The 14964-nt window shown below is 39.0% G+C and overlaps 1 protein-coding gene across 4 annotated transcripts in view; it reads right to left on the bottom strand.

The window, feature by feature from the left end:
* Positions 1-14964, bottom strand: part of GRIN2A (glutamate ionotropic receptor NMDA type subunit 2A) — a 184533-nt gene that overhangs the window by 81651 nt on the left and 87918 nt on the right. For all 4 annotated transcript variants that reach the window (XM_062639386.1, XM_062639387.1, XM_062639388.1 and 1 more), the window contains one exon: positions 3473-4065. In XM_062639386.1, the coding sequence (XP_062495370.1) occupies positions 3473-4065 (593 nt within the window). The remainder of the gene's footprint in view (positions 1-3472; positions 4066-14964) is intronic.

Here is a 14964-nt window from a genome sequence, read left to right as displayed (position 1 = left end):
AGCATGGATGGAAATGTTGTTGCAAAACATATCTCCCAAGGTTATGACTTTTATATACAACATGAGTACCCTTCCAGACAAAGCAGAAGCATTTCTCTTGACAAAACATCAGAATTTTCCATGACGACTGGCAGAGTTATTTTGTTTTGCTGCTTGTTTGCTTACATGTTTTCCCTTTTTGAGAGAGAGCAAGCATTTGTTCAACTGACATTGCATTAATGAGCAGCTAATTCTATTTATCCTGCTGTGCTAGCACCAGTACATCACAACATTAGTATTTTTCTGTCTTGGGTCTTACGCAATGGGAAAAGATGATCTGATTCAATACATATAGATATATAAGTGTGGGTTTTAATGCATTGAAAATGATCCCTGTACTGTAAATCCTTTATCCATAGGGAAAATGTAGCTCTCCCATGTGTACCAGAAATATTGATAAAATTATTCCGAAAACTAAAGAAAATCTGATTTTTTTTTTTTCTGAGACTAGAGAACAAATGAAAGAATCTTAGAAATGCACTGACAGAGAAAAGATTCATTGTGTGCTTCAAAACATATATATCTTTCATCCAGTTTAATACTGAAAGGATTTGAGAAAGAGGGAGGAGGAGCTTTCACTTCATGGCTTTCTTTACATAGGTTTTCTTCATAAATGAAGATGAAAATTGTTATCAAGGTGCAGGAAGTTGCACATAAAGCATTACCAAACCTCAGTTACAAACAGATTAGCTATTATGACATAGCCTTAGAATACTATACTGGGTGTAAAACTGAATTAGACTGTCATAATAATAGATGGAGTCTAAAAATCCTGAAGTTTTTCTCCATTCTTGAGCTTGGTTTTGCCCAAGCATTGCCTTACAGAGCCTCTTCCCTGCTTTCCACTGAGTTCTCTGCTGCTGAGCTTACAAGCAGTGTCCCTGCGTGCAATCCTCCTTCTCCAGCTTTGATTTCCAGCATGAGCAGGGAGGGACAGTGTGGCAGATCCCATGTCCATAAGCTGTTTGTAATTACTTTTAGCCCTTTTCATTGTGAGAATGTCCTAAAATATTTTTTTCATGTTAGCTCCCTAATACAGCACCATATATACTTATCTTGTAGTTTAAAATATAAAGTTGCACTAACTGTGACCTGAAACCGTGAGGACTGCATTTCAGAATAAAATCCCAATTTAGGCATTGATTTGTCACATAAGGAAGAAACCTAGGATTTAGTGATGAGGATAAGGAACTACAATGAATTTATATAATTCACCTTGGCATGGAGAGACTGGTCAGCTCCCAGAGATTACTTAGCACTGCTAACTGCTTGTATATACTCGCTTTTCTTGCAGATTATATGTGACAAGAATAGTCTTGGGGAGCTATTACATAAGAAGGACTATTTAAAGTTTATTCATTTCAGTGTAATTCTGACATTTCTAAATTAAAACCAGACTGTTTCTTGTTCTTGTGGTGCTTCAGAAGCTCAAAGTATCTTCAGTATAGAAAATATATTCTCACTTCATAACTCAGTTTTTTGCACTGAGAAATGACTTTATTAACCACAGTGCACTATATTACAACTTCTATTAATAATTTCTGTGTGCATCATAGAATCCCATACTGGTCTGGGTTGGAAGGGACCTTAAAGCTCATCCAGCTCCAGCCCCCTGTAACAGGCAGGGACACCTTCCACTAGAGCAGGTTGCTCCCAGCCCTGTCCAACCTGGCCTTGAGCACTGCCAGGGATGGGGCAGCCACAGCTTCTCTGGGCAACCCGTGCCAGCGCCTCAGCACCCTCACAGGGAAGAATCATACACTGCAGAAACTCCTGGTGAAGTCTAACCTTGCTGCTCTAACACTCACAAGCCCAATTCTTGTAGTCATGCAGATTTAATGAGAAAAAAGAAGATTGTCTGAAGGCAGACAACTGAATACTGAGCACCTAATTCAAGTCTACATTAGTGTAGTACCTAAAAAATGGGGTAGAAGTCCTTTTTAAGACAGATTCAAGCTTTTGTGGCCCTTCCAAGAGAACCACAGTTTATTAAACATCAACACTTCTGATGACAGAATACAACATAACTTTCACAGAAACTGGACTTTAACTATTAATAGTGGACATTAGGATCACATGCTGGGTGCAAGCAGGACACTCGTCCCAGTGGTGCCTTGCAGCTCACTCTGACATGAGTGACAGTGCAACAGCTCTCCTGGAGCCACGCTGGACTAAAGAATCACCCCAGTAGTGCCTCCTGACACTCCCCAGGGGCAACTGGGGCATCAGGGAAAGAACCACAGATTTTCTGCGATGCCTTCAGTGAATTTACACAGTTTTAAAAGAAAGAGGAAAAGCAATGCCAGAAAAAAGTGTGTCCTACTAAAGGCAAGCCCTCTCCAAGGAGAAGGGTGCAAGTTTCTGAGCTTTGATCACACTGTTTATAAGATACATACGTGAAATGTTAAAATCCATTTATTTGCCTGTATTTGGCTTTTAAGAGTGCTTCTGAAAAATGTCATTTGCATGGAAAACAGCAACTGTTCCAGGACATCATATGGCAATCAACTCCTAATCTAAACATGGACTTGGACTTACATCTCAGAAGATTAAAAATGTTCCACAGTCTCCTCTATGAAATCAGCACTTATTTTTCTTCTTGTGCCAATTCCAACCTCCTCTTCATTAAAGTGCTTCATTTGCAAAATTTGGTCAGAACAAATTTCGTAAATACTGCTTAGATACTCTAAAGAGCTATTAAAAAAAAAAAAAAGCAAGATCCCTTTACTTCCCCTCACACAACAAATGAAGAAATATTACTGTGTAACATGAATTACACATTTTGGATATGAGTAACCATGAGTACCAAGCAGTGAAGAATCCTGACTTAAACCTTGGCAGTTCCCAGATGACAAACTGTTTTGAGAAAACACCCATATCAACTTGGATTAATGCAAATTAATTTTTACAGTTATTCTAGTACAGGTGACAAAAATAAAATACTCAGAAGCAAAAGTGACAGATTTCAGTTATTAGGTGATAAAAGCTACCCAACAAACCTAATACTGCTATAATTTCCAGGGACACCTCTTTAACACTGCACATTGCTTGTCTTCTAAAATATAACCAGGTTCCTGCTGATTCAAGTGATTCAGGCACAGCCTCCGGAGCATTTTGGCGATGTTATCTCATAACTACAGTACACAAAGGCACAATTTATTTTATTTAGCCTCATATCCTCTAAGAACAGATTCTGTCAACTTCTACAAAGATCCAGAGCTGTATTTATGCTCCCCAGCACATACCGTCATTTCCATGAGCCAGTGCAGCAAATCCTCTTCCATGTTCCCTTAGAACATCTGAAAAGCATTGCTTAAAAAGGGCATGATGGGATTAACAAAAACCACTATTCTCCTTCAAGAAATATACAACGGCCACAGAATGGAAAATCACAGAGATTATGCAGGGAAAACCCCAGACCAATAAGCCTTACTTGTGCAAGGTGTGAGATGGACGGTCATTTTTCTCCAGTTGTCCATAGCAGCTGGTTTTTGCTTCTGGAATGAAGGAGTATTTTTCCAGCATGGCTGATGCAGCAGTGGCAATAATCCCAAGGCCATCCCGTACACGAGCTTCTAAACTGTAGTCCCATTCATCATAAGATGCTGAAATGAGTCCTGAAGGAAACTCCTTGGGAGTGATTTCTGTGTTACCACTAACCAGGCTGGGAACTATCCAAAAGAAATCATAGCCAGTAAGGCCCAGGGAACGAGCCTCATCCAGTATGTAGACAGCTTCATCCTTGGAACAATAGAGCAGGATGACAGATGAATGAATTTTCTTCAGCTGAATTTGGGTCTTGGCATCTCCAAAGGCGGTATCAAGTATGATGACATTCTGCATGTCCCAGCCCACAAAACTATTTTCCACTGTGGTCTTAATGACATTGATGAAGTCTCGATACCCAGGAAAGGTGGTGGTCACCAGAGAGAACACATGCCAGTCATAATCCTGCATGATTTTCAGCATGATGATGGCTTCCTGCTGGATGGAAGCCCCAAACTGGAAGAATGTGGACATCACATCCTAGAATACCAAACAATGAAAGATTATTAATTTAGTACAAGTCTGAAGGGAATTGAATCTTAAATTCTGCTCTCTTTGATTCACCATGGCTACTAAACTTTTTTTGTATTCCAGTAACTTTCTGTGCCTTCTCATATTCAAATTATTAATAAGCAACACCAATCATAAGTAAGTACCTGAGCTAATGAAAATATTTGCCAAAAACTGACAAAAATATTTTTGTTGTAGTGCTTGATCACTTGAAGACAACAATTCAAATCAGTATTTATGAGGCAGCTCCCTAGAAACAGCCACCCACTGTCACATAACTCATCTTCAGTAGGAAGCTTTATATTCATCAAACTTACCAAGAACATGACCCAGGACATTCATACTAATTTTTAGTTACAATGGAAATAAGCTACAATTCACATGCTGTACATATATGAAGATGCTCTGTACTTGCAGGACTAATGTCTGAGGAAAACTTCATTTCCACAGGTTCATTGAACATGGTGGTAGCTGCCAAACTCTGCAGAAGCAGATTTATCACCCCCAGGTATGCAGTTCACTACTGTTTGTGGGCTCACTACTGACCATGCTCCGTGCACTCGGCCCATTGGCAGCTAGCACGATGGGACCCCAGGGACAACCAGTAAGCTGCTGTGTCCTCATTAAAATACTGGAATGTAAGGAAATTCAAACAATGGCCTCATCGTCTGCCGTTGGCTGTTGAATTGCCTGACACCACTGTGATGTCAGCTTGCTAGGAACTTGTTTCTAATATCTCTCTTTGACTTTTGCAGTATTTGCAATGTTTTATACTGCATAAAGGCAGGTGCCTCATATTTTAACGTCCATCAGAAATAAGCAACACAATAATATATTTTGTTGGCACTAAATTTACAAACATTTTCATTGATCTGTTTTTGCTAAGTTGATGTAAAATCTAAACTTGTATTTGAAATCTACATTCTAGATTTATATACATCACAGCTATTAGAGTACGAAAACTATACACAGGAATATATATAATCCTTTATTTTCATTTTGCTTCAGTATTTATTCCTGACCAGTAGTGGCAACTTATCTGCATCTTTCTCAGGTACAGAAAGTGTGAACTCCCATGGAAAGAAAAGCTTATGATTTTAAAATATCAACAGTTCAAGATTTCTTATGCAGCCTTTACCAGAAAGACACACATGGTGCCTTTAATTCCAAGTTTTATGAATGTGGTTGTGAACTGCTATCCTATTTTACACTTCTGGGGAACAAAAACATGAATTGACTTCAGTTTCATGGCAATGTGGTGTTAAACATACAATTATTAGTGAGAACAGAAACTCATTTCTACAAGTTCTGTGTTTTATTGACAGAAATCTATTCAGAGGAAACTGAGTGTCTGTATTTTTCAATAGAAGATGAGGAGTGTTATTACTTCCCAAGTACCCAGAAATCCTGACATCAGGATCAAAAAGAAGAATGTCTTACAACATGTGTCAGACCATGAAAACTGGTGCTGAAGGTACAACACACACACTACTGGCGGTAATAAAATCATAGAATCATAGAATGGTTTGAGCTGGAAGGGACTTTTAAGCTCATCCAGTTCTAACCCCCTGCCAAAGGCAGGGATGCCTTCCACTAGACCAGGTTGCTCCAAGCCCCATCCAACCTGCCCTTGAATACTACTCGGATGGGGCATCATCTGCCTCTAAGATGGCATTCTGAATGCCAGTGCCAAATCTGAATTTGGTTTGGGTTAATTACAGATGTTATAAAACATATTTGGGAGAAGAATTAATTAGGAAGTCTGTTTACCGAAAGCTGCTAGGAGCTATTTCCTGGTGACGTGCACTATATGCTTAAAAACAAACAAACAAGCTTTACATCTGGGGACACTTGCAGCTAAAAAAAAAACAACCAAACCACTGCTCACAGAAAACCTGCTCAGAGTCAGCATTTCATAGTTTAATTACTGATTTACTATTATAAAGCAAATTAGGTATCTAGGCACAAAATGCCACAAATCTAAGTTTGCTGTAGCTTCCTAATGGAACATAAAAACATACTGTCAAGCAAAGTCAATCACTTCAGATTTCTTCTCCAGCTCTTATTTTATCCTGGATTTTACTTGTAATTATGATAAATAACAGTAAAACCAAGTAAAATAATTTACAGGAAATTAGATTATTTCCATTATATCATTTCACTCTACCCATTTATGGATATAGTTTCTGGCTACTAATGTAGTGGAATAATTTTTTCAAACAGTACATACACCTTGGTCCTTCATTGCATCGCAAGGAACTTTTCCAATAAGGCAACTGAAGATGAAGTATTTGAGGCCAAAAACCAATGCACATGGACATTGCCAAGTGTAGCCTAACTAGTAAATATACATTTTTAACCTGAAGCTGTCCTTGTCATCTGGTCTGGCAGTGAACAGCATGGCCTGTGTCACCATGACATGAGTCTGACAACACAACAAAAGTGCTGAAAATAAAACCCTTCCTTTTATAAACATTTCATTAGAGAAGTAGTTTATGAAGGGAGTTTTGAGTAAAGATTTTTGTAAGTTCACACCCACATTACACAAATCCTTTCAAAAAATTGTGAATGTGGACTTCAGCCAAAAATCAGGCAATTAGTATCAATTTGTTATCACAATGGTGAAAAACCTGTAATTATGTGGTGAAAACAAGTCTGGGTTCAGCAAAAATGGTAGAAATATCACAAGAGAGATTCTCATCTGAAGAAATTCCATGTAGTTCCTCGGACTTCATATGATGCTTTTATAGAGCTGAAGATCTGACTAGATGTGTTTACAATGAACAGGAAACAGATGGAAGATTACAAGCAAATTGCAGCCTTAGGAACTTCACCAGATATTTGAATGACTATAAGGAGAATATTCAAGGACATTAAGTTTGGAGGGGGAGAAGAAAGAAAGTTTAGTGAAGAAACAGCAAATAAATAAATAAAACTACAAGGGATTCAACTGCTGTATCAAGTATCTACAGAACTGTTCATTTTGGGGCTTTTAAAACTTCACCTTTTTCCCGAAAAGCATTATTATTCCTCTGCTCTATACAGGCAGTATTTTGTTACATATCTAGAATTTAAGTTCTACTTCTCTATACTCAACAGCAAACTGAAGCTGTGTTTGTAAAAACCAAAAATCCAGTTATTTTCATTTCACTTGAAAACACTTAACATTCCATCTTGTCATCTATCAAGACATTCACCTAAGTCTTTGCTAAAGTAGGAATGCAGACGTAATATTGGAGGTGCTTTAAATGCATGTGAGAAATATGTTCGTTTTCTTCCTTCACTGGCCCCATCTATTGAGCTTATTGGTGAAGGATATAAGGAAGATGTACCACTTATCCAACACAAAGGAATCCCACAGATGAATCTCAAAGCATGAAAATCCCAAGATGTTACCTTGATATGAGCAAAAACATAGTTCGAAGTAGTTGTGGAAATGATTTGATTTTTTTGTACTACAAACAACAAATGAAAACTTTTAAATTCTTTCTGTCTTGCATGTGAATATGCAGTTTATAGCAAAACATCTCCCCATATGTTTCACACCAGAAAGAAGTAATCCTTCAATTGCTTCTTCCTTGACACTATTCTTGAATGTTGAATGCAATATAAAATTCTGCCATGACAGCAGAAGGGCATTTCAGCTACCCCCTGGTTTTACACAAAACAGAGCAGCGCTCTCTGGTGCTGTCAATTCATAGTTTAATATATTTAATTGCTTAATAATTAATGTACCAAGCCCATAAATCTGTCACTGTTGTCAGAATTGGACATTTCACATCCCTAATTAAAAAAACTTACAGGAATATGTCTCTCAAAACCTCATCCTCAGCTATTTTCATGACATTTTAGTTTCCCAGCTCCAGTTTTTCCATGAGATCAGCAGGGCATGCTCACAGCTGCTGTACCAGCTGAGGTAAGCCCTGACAGCAGTTTATGCCTACTAGGAAAAAAGCTGCAATAGATGGTTAGCTAAGAAAAGGAACATTTGTTATCTAAAATAGTATACCTGTTGCAAAATGGAACACTAAACCAGAGCAAAAGAGGGGTCAACATAAGACCAAATCTATTTTCCACTTGGCAGCCTTGTTGAGGACAGTTGTTTCACTGGTAAAATATTATTATGACAGAAAGCAAATGTCAATATGAAATACGGTTTAAAAAGCAATCCAGAAGATTCCTACTCACTATCTTCCACAGAGATCCAGCAAAAAACATTCTTCTCCTATTTTACACCACGGTAGCTTAGATATTCCATTTTTATTAAACAGTTTTAAGGCATGTGGTGCCAGGTCTACAAATAAAGTGCAAGCTGTTTCTTGTTTAATGAATTAGAGTAGTTATTTGGCATTTTTATGAAGACTGGAAAAAACAGAAAGCCAGAGATTAGTCATGAATTTAAGCTGAATAATTTAGCATCATATCAAAAATATAAAGAAGAAAATTATTTGTACCAATCTCTAATGGAGGTGAATAATGTATTTTGCAGTGTGTTAACTTGGTACCATTTTTCTTGGATTATTTGAAATGATGTATTGATTCCCTGGTAAACAGGAACTGAATCACATTTGTCTGCCATGAACCTCTAGGTTTCCTCTGTAGTACTACACAGACCCATGCAAAACCTGCAGTAAATGCAAGCAATGAAGTGAGGGAGCTCAGAGGAAAGGCTTTCCTCCCAAGATACTCTGCACATTTCTAAACTCCTAAGTTATTAAATTCTTGCCTCTATTCATTAACAGTATAGAATATGCAATCCCCAACACAAACATCTCACTAAGGTGCCCTGGGAAAAAACTCCCATTAGCACCATGGGAGCAATTTGGGGGAAATTATATAAAATTATGCACTTTCAGGCAAAGCAGAGCAACATGTGAGGGTGGAAATAATTTACTAATTATTACAAACAGCAGAACAGACTTGCTTCCCAAGGACCTGTCACCTCTCTGGCCCTACACATGGCAAAAACATGCATGATTCCTGCTCGCAGTTTTCTCTGCTGATAGCAACCTTGCCTTTGGGAGCTCCTACCTGGGCTTCAGGTATCCCACACCCAGCACCATCACCCTGAAGACAAGCTCAGCTGCAGCGAGGTTTATGCCCAGCCCACATGGATACCAATTTGGTCCTTGCACTCAGCCTGGAGCCTGCCTCATCCCCCTTTCTTGTCCAGCAACCTGGACTTGCTGAGGCAGGAGGGAGGGAGCAACAGTACAGCGGGTCTGCAGATGAGAACCACTCCTGCATGCGATAAACCTGAGGTTCTGCTCACATAGACCTGTGAATGTGTTTTACCATTTGTCACTGAGCAGACTAAGGCCTAAGCAGACCTAAAAAAGGGATGTAACTTTTCTTACTACGTAATTTAACTGGTGCAAATGCAGAGCCACAAAATGTATAAAGGTCATCAAAATGGACAAACCAAGGCCTTACTTCTCATTCCAAAAGTTTGTTCTGGGAGAGGAACACTCAAGTTAGAAAAGGGCAGTAGCAAGCAAGGGAGTACATTATGGCTTTCCAACATCTGAAATGTCCCCTTTTATTATTTCAAGAAATAAATATCAGAGAAACATGATTTTGAAAGGTTAGCAGTGGCTTAATCAAGCATGTTCCTTCCCATTTCTACAGGAAGCCTGCAGGGATTCATTTTGCAGTGGCTTCTGTATTTTCAGGTCATGCTTTTACCCTATGAGTTTTGCTAGAGAGGGTTTGTGCTTGGTTTTGTTTGTTTGTTTCCTTGAAGATATCTGTTTAATTTTACACTATCTGCTTGGCTTGTCTGGGCCTGCTATATGAGCTGAAGTTTGTCTATTTTTTTCTACACTAGAATAGCAAAGAAACAATTACAAAGGAATGAGAACAGGGTTTCTGCAGATCATTGCAGAGTCCACTGGTTTTTGATCCTTTACATTCTTTGAATAATATGGTGTCATGGCTATTGAATTAAAGTAACTCAACATGCCATTACAGTGAAACAACACAATTATAGAAGAAGCCTAGTTTTGCACAGAGCTCAGGAACCATTCCCCGGGCTGGAGAGCACTGTCTGGATTTTCAGTACATCCAGGTTTTCTTTCACAGGTTGATCAGACACTGGAAATTGTGATGTCTCAGTCTGAGCTCCTGTTCATCCAGGACAGGCAAGTGAAAAATGTTTTCAAAGGCTGAAGTGACACCAACCAGCCTGTGACCAAACCTGATAAAGTCCTGAGAAGATTCATGCAAGCCAGGAATTGTGTGTGGTCAGTTGATGAAAGGTTTATTCAAAGACACCTCCTTTCCAGATAAATTTCAACTTCCACTGTTACAGAAATGTCTTACACTGTGAATACTTTAGTGAGGAAAGGCAAAACTGTGCTTCTACGTACAAAAAGGCCCTGTGGAGCTTGTTGTACCATGAGTAGCTGCTATTGTAGTTTCTGTGGTGAAAGAGAATACCAATGTGTAAGTAGTAGAGTACTGATGTCTGCAAGGAAGATAAGGGAGAATAAAGAGAATTTTTAGACTAATTATGTTTGCTTTGTATGTTCATATATTTCTTGAATATAAATCAATCACTCTCTAACCCATACCAGATCACGCAGTGATGAACATCATTGTAAAATCATTACTCTATTTTTCCTTTATGGAGAAGATGAGATTTGTATAAAAGTTTCTCATTTCCTAGAAGTATTTCACCATGCAAATAAATACTGAAAAATGTGTGAACTAATATATTCGTTAGCACGGAGGACAGATTTTATGCCACAGATTACAGCTGAGTATCACTTCTCATGCCCCTTGTCATGGCTGCAGATAAATGTTTTGCCATTTTTTTAAATGCAGGTGCCTGATTTTCTCATGGTTTGTACAAGCACCATCCTTTTGCTATTTGGTCAGCACTAAACTGGTAGGGGTCTCTTGAAGAGCCCCTAAAGACCATATTTTCCATGGGAAAATTACTTTAAATTAGCCATGCAGAACATCTTTCACCTCGAGTTCACACAGAGAGCCCTTGAGTCTGTCCTCTTCAAACAGTTGTTACCAATGATGGGAGAGCAATCAGGAAAGTTAACAACTTTTCAACGACAGAGAAGGCAATTGCTGTGAAGACACTGCAACAATCCTGGTGAAAGGAACTGTCAGTAATTCCCATTTGACACATCACAACAAAGTTGTTGTAAGAAAACGGGGACCTGCTCCTGTTCTCCCCACAGTAATGTGAGAAAGTTTAGAACAAACTGATGACCACCTGTTCTTTACAGGTTATCTACCTGGATGAGAAAAATAAACAATGAAATGATGCTATAAAATGAGGTAGAAAGAAATCCCAAACCCAATCAATCTGTACTTGTTGGAAGGAAGAAAGCCTAGACTTATTTTCAGAAACAAAAAGAATCATTTTGCAGAATCACGGAAAGCTTTTCACCAGGTAACAGAAATAAAAAGCATTAAGAGGGCATCAGTGAGTTGTGAATTAGCCCAGTGAAAAGCCAAGACTCGGGAAATCCATCAGGGGTAGATGGAGACATCGGAGGAAATGAAAAATCTGGGTAACTTCCCTGTCCACATACTGGCATTTTTCATTGTAACTCACATAATTTACCTTTAGAAATAAAATACCACAAAGACACAAGATGGATGAAGGATACCAACTACTGAGCCAGTCAGTTTATGGAAAACAAATTATAATCTTGGTATATAGAGTATCCATCCCCACTATCCCACTCTTACATTTGCACTGAGGCATTATTTACCAATATTCGTATTGTTCTATATCAGTACTGAGATACTTTACTACCAAAACAACATGCTGGGCTACATGGAATTTCTTTCTCAAGTTTCAGTCTGGGACTATAGAGAATTACCTTTCAAATCAATTTGCTCATTTACTTTGAACCACATCAGCTCCCATAATGCCATCAGAGATAAGCTTCTCTTAACTCATGGGCAATTTGGGAAACTTTAATGGATATAAAATCAAAGCATTTAGGTTACAGGGAGATACATTATTTCTTGGAGCAGTCAGCTAGTTCTAATTACAAATCTTGAAACAAACCTGCCGTTAATGCCCATGCTTACTGAAAACAACCTTGTGTACAGGCTTCGTCTGTCCAATTTCAAAATGAGTCCTTGATTCCAGGTTTTGGGACAGGCAGATGGATCTGACATAAAGGAAGATTCTCAAATTTCCGTGGAACTCCAGAAAGAGAGAGAAATGGAAAAGCAGTGTTTCATCTTCCCCTCCCAATATTTTTTTTTCAATTTTCTGTAAATAAAATTTCATTCTAATGCTTCAGCCTCACATGTGTTACTGCTCTGAAGGATTATATTGTTAGTCTTTAAAAAGCACAATGGCCACACTTTTCTGATTTTCACAGCTTTTTACTGCACCTGCTAAATTTTTTCATTTCCTATCAAAATAAGTTATCCAAATCAATTTTACTCTACCCCTGCCATAAGTTTAAACATGCACACAAATTACTGCAAGCCATCCACAGAACATGCTAGAATCCAATATACTTGACATCTTTTTGGGTACCCATTAAGTTAAAAATATGTAGATTTGTTTTGTTTTTCATTTTCATGGTAATATTTTAGCTTAGCAAAATGTCATATGTTTTCACATTACTACTGCTGCGGAATCAAAGAAAATATAAGTTGTTTGAATAGCTCGTGGAAGTTTTGAAGAATCAGCGCTATGCAATAATTCATCCCTGGGACAAATTTTCATTCCAGCTATTTGGTATCCATCACATTAACCGTTTCACTTAAGAGCATAAGATGGCATAAGAGAGTGATTCAGATATATGCTGTATACCCCAAAACTAGAGGAAAAGATGTTTAGAACAAGGATTTAGAGTGTTTGAGGGCAAGTACAATTCCCTGTTCCAGTTTTTTCTCATGTCTAATACAAGTATGGCACAAGACAACCCTGCAATAACAAACTGTTTACAGCTCATGCATCAACATTTGCAAAAGCATATTCATAGAATCATAGAATAATAAGGGCTGGAAAGGACCTTAAGATCATCTAGTTCCAACCCCCCTGCCATGGGCAGGGACACCTCACACTAAACCATGCCATCCACAGCTCTGTCCAACCTGGACTTGAACACCACCAGGGATGGAGCATTCACAACTTCCCTGGGCAACCCATTCCAGTGCCTCACCACCCTTACAGTAAAGAATTTCCTCCTTATATCCAATCTAAACTTCCCCTGTTTATGTTTTAACCCATTACCCCTTGTCCTATCACTACAGTCCCTAATGAAGAGTCCATCCCCAGCATCCCTACAGGCACCCTTCAGATACTGGAAGGCTGCTATGAGGTGTCCATGCAGCCTTCTCTTCTCCAGGCTGAATAGCCCCAACTTTCTCAGCCTATCTTCATACAGGAGGTGCTCCAGCCCCCTGATCATCCTTGTGGCCCTTCTCTGGACTTGTTCCAACAGTTCCATGTCCTTTTTATGTTGAGGACACCAGAACTGCACACAATACTCCAAGTGAGGTCTCACAAGAGTAGAGGGGCAGGATCACCTCCTTCGACCTGCTGGTCAAGCTCCTTTTGATGCAGCCCAGGATACGGTTGGCTTTCTGGGCTGTAAGCTCACAATGAAGCTGGCTCATGTTCATTTTCTCATTGACCAACACTCCCAAGTCCTTCTCCACAGGGCTGCTCTGAATCACTTCGCTGCCCAACCTGTAGCTGTGCCTGGGATTGCTCTGACGCAGGTGTAGGACCTTGCACTTGTCATGGTTAAACTTCATGAGGTTGGCATCAGCCCACCTCACAAGCGTGTCAAGGTCCCTCTGGATGGCATTCCTTCCCTCCAGTGTATCGACTGAACCACACAGCTTGGTGTCATCAGCAAACTTGCTGAGGGTGCACTCAATACCACTGTCCATGTCACTGACAAGGATGTTGAACAAGACCGGTCCCAACACCGATCCCTGAGGGACACCACTTGTTACTGATCTCCAGCTGTATATTCATACAGTATTTTCATACAGTTTTTGCCACTAGGAGTTTTAAAAGCAGCACCAAAGTTCATGAATCCTGTGAACAGAATCAAAACTTTACTTACAGTAAAGTAAGTGACATTTAAGTATGCTATGGCCAAGAATCTAGCATTAAATCCAGAATAAAAAAGAATTTATCATTGTTATCATCATTTAATGGCAGCCAAATCAAGCCAAATAGTATAGTATGTGTTGCATCTGTGCATAAATGCCATACGCTATATGGAAAGATATGCATAATTAAATACCAATAAACATGCCTTAAGACATAATCTGCTTATCTGAAAACATTTGGTCTCAACTGAATGCTAAGCTACTTTTCACTTGTGTTGATGATGAGAAGCCAGAAAACCATTAACTAAATAACTTCCATATATCTACACTTAACAAGCAAAAATGAAGGCAACAAACAACCTCCTCCTCCACCCCCTTCCACCAAATGGTGAGTATAAAATATTAAGCAAATTAAAGAAATATAAAGCTGATTTATTTTTTTCCTATGTGCTTTTCCTTTCTGGGCCAGGACTCATGGACTAGTCACCTCTGTGTACATGGTCTACTCCAGTGGCACTGGACTAAGGAGAGAAATCCAACAGCAAGAGGCCAGCTGGGGAGGATGAAGAGACAGGGAAGGAAATGCTTGAAGAGGAAAGCTGAACAGAGTTCAAGGAGCAATTCAGAGCAGCTTTCCACAGCAACAGAGATTTGGGGAATATATTCAAGTAGCAGAGGAAAACGATGATGAGATTCAAGATCCTTGATCTCAAAAAGACACATGCATTTTGGTTTCCCAGGTAGTATGGAGGCTAAACAAGAGGTGAAACCTGACTCACCTCCCTTTGGAAGGCAAAGTCACAAAACCATCAT

The sequence above is a fragment of the Pezoporus occidentalis genome, unplaced genomic scaffold (assembly GCF_034315485.1).
Source record: "Pezoporus occidentalis ecotype Australia unplaced genomic scaffold, CSIRO_AGI_Poc_V1 ctg60, whole genome shotgun sequence".
Classification (NCBI taxonomy): domain Eukaryota; kingdom Metazoa; phylum Chordata; class Aves; order Psittaciformes; family Psittacidae; genus Pezoporus; species Pezoporus occidentalis.
Note: the sequence above shows the minus strand (reverse complement) of the source record. Positions and strands in the feature narration are given on the sequence as shown.